At 38.8% G+C, this 6,412-nt stretch overlaps 1 protein-coding gene across 1 annotated transcript in view; it reads right to left on the bottom strand.

Annotated features, from left to right (window-relative positions):
* Positions 1-6,400, bottom strand: part of NUFIP1 (nuclear FMR1 interacting protein 1) — a 43,069-nt gene extending 36,669 nt beyond the window's left edge. Inside the window, exons 1-4 of the mRNA XM_039254365.1 lie at positions 5,965-6,400; positions 3,859-3,941; positions 1,473-1,571; positions 655-733 (exon numbers count right to left, since the gene is read on the bottom strand). Coding sequence (XP_039110296.1) covers positions 655-733; positions 1,473-1,571; positions 3,859-3,941; positions 5,965-6,370 — 667 coding nt within the window. The 5' untranslated portion in view covers positions 6,371-6,400. The remainder of the gene's footprint in view (positions 1-654; positions 734-1,472; positions 1,572-3,858; positions 3,942-5,964) is intronic.
* Between the last annotated feature and the right edge of the window lie 12 nt (positions 6,401-6,412).

Below are 6,412 nucleotides of genomic sequence, written 5' to 3'. Positions count from 1 at the left end.
AAAAAAAAAAAAAAAAAAAAAAAAGAGTCACACACTCTACCAAGTGAGCCAGCCAGGGACCCTCATATTGTAGGTTTCTGACTAAATTTCAAATATTATGGGGGATAATGGAGACTCTTTATTCAACATTAAATTTACTAGCAGAGACAATTTTAAAACTAAGGTTTTATCCATCCATATTTTGACTTTCCCTTTAAAGAAAAAGGGATAATTTCTCATGTGTTCAGGTTATTGATGAGGAAAAAGGAGTAATGCAATTTTGGTTACAAAGTAGGTATGTCACCCATTTCTCAACTGGCATCAAACACCCAAATGAATGACCTGCCAACGAAGATTGAGTGAGGTAGCTAAAGAAACAATGAATACACAGAACAATTTGAACAGTATGGTGTAATAAAGCAAGCACAGAATTTGTGGTCAAGAAACTCAAGTGCAAGAATCAGTTCTAAAGCCCTGGGCAAATCTTTTTTTTTTTAATCTATTAACTCTGGCCACTATTTATCTACTTCACATAGTGGTCTATGAAGATCAAATTGAATAATACAAAGTACAAAGTACTCCATGTTACTTATTACTAAGCTATGTAAATGAAGAGCCATGAAAATAACAGATCAATGAATTAAAAAGAACACAGGAATGAAAAAAAACAAAAATTCACACAAGAACTTACATTTCTCCAATGGAATTGGACAATCTTCTCATGTGCACTAAAAGAACAGTCTACTTCAGGACACTGCAAGAGTTTAAAGAAAAAGACAATTCAATGTTTTCCGTATTAAGTTTATGCTACTACTACATAATCAAACATAACCTGACTCAATTACAGTTATCCCATCTGTGTGGAACAGATAGCAGCATCCCAAACTTACTTCAACAGCAAAATAAAAAGCACTCCAAAACAGAATTATATCTAAAAAGGAATGACATTCTCAAAGCATATAGTACAGTAATGTGTGTCATTTACTTCTCTACTTAGTATATACATGACATCAGCAATGTTATAAAATTTTCTTAATTCCTAAAGTTGAAGGGGTATTCCTATAAACTGGAAAGAACCTTTCCAAATTAAGAACATTTTTTAAAAGTACTTAATAAGGTCCACACAAACCTTGGAGAGTGATGGGCCAGGGCATATCACCCAGTGTGATTAAATGGTCCAAGGCAGCCCTAAAGGGGGAAAAACTCACAAAGGTGCACAGAGCGACCAGGGTGAGGCCCGGGCTCTTACCAAGCGAGGTGGGCACACACAGCTGTCAGAACTCCTTTCTTTACTGCCATATTGCCTCTTCCTGAAGCAGTAGTCTCCCCAACCTCAAACTGCAAATCCCAGGGTCCCTGTCTCAATTTGTCAAGTCATCAAATGACATTTCTATGAAAACTAAAAGCTTTTAAGAAAAAAAAAAAAGCTCAGAATTTCTACCAAATACACTCCTTTTGTCAAAGAAACTTCAGGGCAACCAAGGAAAACCTACTTTTGTATGTTCAGACATGTGTTTATCATACTTCTCTTGATTTTTAAAACCACGATCACAGGTATCACAAAACCAGTGAAAAACTGGCTCTTTTCTTTTCTGCAAACAAAAACAAGCGTTAGATTTTTGATTAAAAAAATGTTTATGCAATAATAAAAATATAACTATCCTCCCAGTAGTATGTACTTTGATTTTTCACATAACCCCTGTGTGTGGGAAAAACTCTGAATATATTTCTAATGAAGGGTAATTCTGTTTTGTTTGCTTTTTTATAGGAACTATATTAGGAAAAGACCAGCATAATTTAAAAAATGTTAAATCTGAGTAGAATATAAACTGTGAATAGACTTCAAATTGGTAATCTAAGAGCACAGCATATGTCAAAATGCTCTAATCATAAAAACAGCATTTTGAGGCACCTGGGTGGCTCAGTTGGTAAAGCTTTTTTATTTTTTTATTTTTATTTTTTAATGTTTTATTTATTTCTAGGAAAGAGAGAGAGACAGCGTGAGCAGGGGAGGGTCAGAGAGAGAGGGAGACACAGACTCTGAAACAGGCTCCAGGCTCTGAGCTGGCAGTCAGCACAGAGCCCGACGCGGGGCTCGAACCCACGAACCGCGCGATCATGACCCAAGTGAAAGTCGGACGCTTAACCGACTAAGCCACCCAGGCGCCCCTCAGTTGGTAAAGCTTCTGACTTCAGCTCAGGTCATGATTTTGCAGTTCATGGGTTCAAGCCCTGCATCAGGTGCTGTACTGACAACTCAGAGCCTGGAGCCTGCTTCAGATCCTTTGTCTCCCTTCCTCTCTGCCCCTCTCCTGCTCATACTCTGTCTCTCTGTCTCTCAAAAATGAATGTTAAAAATAAAATAAAAAAACAAACAGCATTTCAACTTTTAGAAAACAACTTTATCTTTTTTAACCCCAAGAAGAATCATTTAATAAAGGTCAGTTATTTATTCCCAATCTGCTATTTTTATTCTTAAATATAAAACCAAAAAAAAATTACAATGATAGACTATGAGATGGCCTTCCATTGTTTAATGTTGGGATTATGTTAATATATTACACTGATACAATTTTTTTTTTAATATTAGCTACACAGTTTTCATGCCAAAATAAGAAATACTTATTTCATGCTGTAGACTTTGACTCATTCTAAATTAATCACATTGTTTTTTTATTTCAAGATTTTATTTTTAAGTAATCACTACATCCATCATGGGGGTTTGAACTTACAACCCCAATATCAAGAGTCACATGCTCTAACAACTGAGCCAGTCAGGTGCCTGACACTATTTAATACACATCTTTAAAGCAGACTAGATCTATAAGCTTCCTCAGAAAGAAGCCTATTTTAAGACTTGATCTCTGAAGCATAACAAAGAGTTGATACTGATTTTTAAAAAATAGTAACTTTGTTCCTAAAAATGATAAATACCTATTACTAAAAAGAACTGAAGCAGTACAAATTAAGATAAATAAAGATAAACAATAATAACAGAAAAAAATCTTGTCTGAAGAATTTCTGACATTACTTCAGGCACAAAGGATAAACTAAATATAAACTACTTTAAACTAACATTAAATTTAATTTTAATTGAATTTGACACAAGAAAAAGAAACCGTTGGAACTGCTTTTTTTAATCAAAGAAATATTTGTTCCTAACAGAACCCTGTGTCAAAGAGAAAAAAGATAATGAAAAGTAAAAGGTTTATGACATTATAATTTGTTCTTAACTCCATAGTTTCAATTTTATAAGAGAAAGTTTGGACTGTTCATTTCCTTAAAATTCCATCCTTTCCCTTTCGCTAATATATCCTTCCAATTTTCTAATATATATATATTTAGTTCACCAAGGTTCAATAACATTTACATTTACTCATAATCACAATTTTATTATTCATTCTTGAAAATATATTAAAATGAATTCAATGTTTTCTCTTTCTATAGTTTCTACATTTATTTCTCGAAAAGACTTTGCTTAAAGTTTTTACTTAAAGCTGGGGCACCTAGGTGGCTTAGTCAGTTAAGCATTCAACTTCAGCTCAGGTCATGATCTCAGTTTGTGGGTTCGAGCCCCATGTCAGGGTCTGTGCTGACAGCCAGCACAGAGCCAGAGCCTGTTTCGGATTCTGTGTCTCCCTCTCTCTCTGACCATCCCCTGCTCACGCTCTCTCTCTCAGAAATAAATAAAACATTTTTAAAAAATTTTTAAAAAAAAGTTTTTACTTAAAGCCAAGATCTTTAAAGATCCTATTATAGCGAGAACCCACTGTGTCAATAATGATTGCAAAACACTGAGACAGTTATGTTAGAAATGCAAGGCATGAAACAGTGACATAGGGACCGAAGTGTCACATTCAGGAACATTTTTAAAAATACCTTTTTTTTCTGTTTTCTACTGGGAGGGAAGTTGCCATCAGTGAACTTTGCATCGTATTTTCGTGGAAAATAAGAATGCTTAACTAAAAAACAAAAAGAAATCAATAAATATTTGTAACTACACGTTTTAAACTTTTATTCGCTCTATCATGTCACAAATACTTGGGTAGAAACTACCTCTTCTAGGAAGAAAAGTAGTTCACACAAATTAACAAAGATGAAGACCAGTCTACCAAATAAATGTGTTTCAAATGAATACGTAACTGGTAAGATTAGATGGCCATACAGTGCTTTGGGCGTCAAAGAAAGGAAAGGCCACTCTAACCTGATGAAATTTCTCGTAGTTATTTCAAACATTAGAAATGTAAACAATACGATCCCAATACAGCTTTTCAGCCTCAATTATACACCAGGAAAATAGAACCTTGTGAAATACATTTTCTCTCAAATTCTTTCCTTTCTTATGGCCATGAAGCTCTGAAACCCTGATCCTTCACCTAGATTACTAGGAAAGCCTCCCAGATTGTCTTCGGGTTCCTAAGCCCTCTCTTCCAATAGACACTGCGCGCTGACACCACCACAAAAATAATCCTCCAAAAGTCACAAGCCTGCTGGAAAACCTACAAATCACTTCCCAGAATCCTTCAATGAGATGCTGGCTTATTTTCTCATCCTGCTCTTCCCCCATACCCTACATTTACTCGGCTGCAGTCACGCCAGAACAGTGTGATCTTCAGAACTCACCTTGTACTCACGCCTCTTTGCCCCAGCCTACAGGGTCTCTTCCAAAATCCTAAACATCACCCAAGACACTTCTTCCAAAAACTTTCGCCAACTTCCTCCACACTCTGAAATTACCTTTCATATGCCTCCATCACCAGTTGTGCTTGTTGTGGTTATTACTTACGAACCCATCTCACCTGTCTTAGGAATGTCTTATGTGCATTCATATTCCCAGCATTTGGCACACAGTAAAGGCTGGTTTGTAAATGTCAAGTTAATGTAAAATAAATCTTAGGCAGAGTTAGAGAATGGTTTTAAGTGAACAATCTCATGGCTTTAAATGTGACCTGGATGCAGATGACACCCAAATTCACAGCTCCAGCCACAAATCTCTCCTGAAAGTACAAACTAACTGCTTATTCAATATCTCTACTTGGCACACACATATTCCAAACCAAACTCCTAGTCTTTCTTTCAAATCTGTTCAATCCATATCCTTCTGCTTGTTTGGAAAAAATGAAACAAAACTACATCATTCTTGTCTTGCCTTTATCTCACACCCTGCAAATCGCGTTGGCCCAACCCTACCTTCAAAACACTTCTCATCAGCTCCTGTGCTCCACCCTGGTCCAAGTCCCCCATATCTCTCACTGGGATAACTGCAATAGCTTCCTAACTCATCTCCCTTTAAGTCAATTCCTATGAGCAGCCATATCATTCCTTCTAAAACAAAACTTATGTCACCCCCCTGCACTATCCTTATCACAAGAGTAAAAAGTCATAATCCCCTTACCTACAAGGCCCTAGCAGGCCTGTCCTCTTCCCCAGTCTTCTACAATTCTGCCCCAGGATTGTTCCTCTCTAGTCACACTGGGTTCCATTCTGATAGACAGCACCTGCCTCAAACTCTTTGCACTTGCTGTTCATTCTGCCTGCATCTCTATTCCCCCAGTCGGACCCACAGCTCTGATCACTCACCTCCTTGAAGTCTCTGCTCAAATGTCACCTTCATTACGACTGACACTGACATTTACCCCTGCACGACCTATCACCTCCTTGGCTTTCTCTCTCTAGGTGGCACTTACTGTCTACTAGCACACACTGCTTTTTTTTTTTTTAATTCTTTCTCCACCAGGTAATGTTAAGTTCCATAAAAATAAGGATTTTTTTCTGTGTTTCGTTCACTGCTATATTCCCAGTTCCTTGGCTGAAGAGTCAGGGCAGACATTCCTGTCGAAAAAAATTGTTGAGACCTTAACTGACCAGACCCCCAAGAGTGCGGGACAGAACCAAAAGTAGAGAAAGGAAAAATGGGGGAAGTGGGAGAGGAAAGAATGTGAGGAGAAAAGAAAAGGGGCGGTAAGGAAAGGAGCTATAGCCTACCCGGAGTGTTCTGATATCCAGGAAAAACACCAGGAGACTGTCTCCAGTACCATGAGGTAGAAGCCTGGAAATTCCAGGAAGGCTGGCCGTTGAGTTGGGGCTGAGAATCAAGCGGGGACCGGGCGTCGAAGGGAGGCTGCGCCCCAGGAAGAATCTGGGCGTCGAAAGGAGGAGGCGCCCCGGGGAGAGCCTGGGCTTCCTGGGGGAGCTGCTCCTCTGAGGAAGGCTCTGACCCTCGTACGGGAGGCGACGACGAAGGCGGTGGTGGCGGCGGCGGCAGCATTGCCCAGAACATCCAGTTGTCGGACACTGAAGCTGTGTCGCTCAGATGCCCCAAGGTGCGGTTCAGCCCGGACGCTGGAATCCATCCGTTAGAAGTCACGAAATCACTAGCCGGCTCTGCCATGCCTGCAGCCAGGTAGGGAACCTAGCGTGCGAATCTGGAGCA

Source organism: Hyaena hyaena, unplaced genomic scaffold, assembly GCF_003009895.1.
Source record: "Hyaena hyaena isolate Hyena2069 unplaced genomic scaffold, ASM300989v1 scaffold_483, whole genome shotgun sequence".
In the NCBI taxonomy this organism is placed as follows: Eukaryota; Metazoa; Chordata; class Mammalia; order Carnivora; family Hyaenidae; genus Hyaena; species Hyaena hyaena.
Note: the sequence above shows the minus strand (reverse complement) of the source record. Positions and strands in the feature narration are given on the sequence as shown.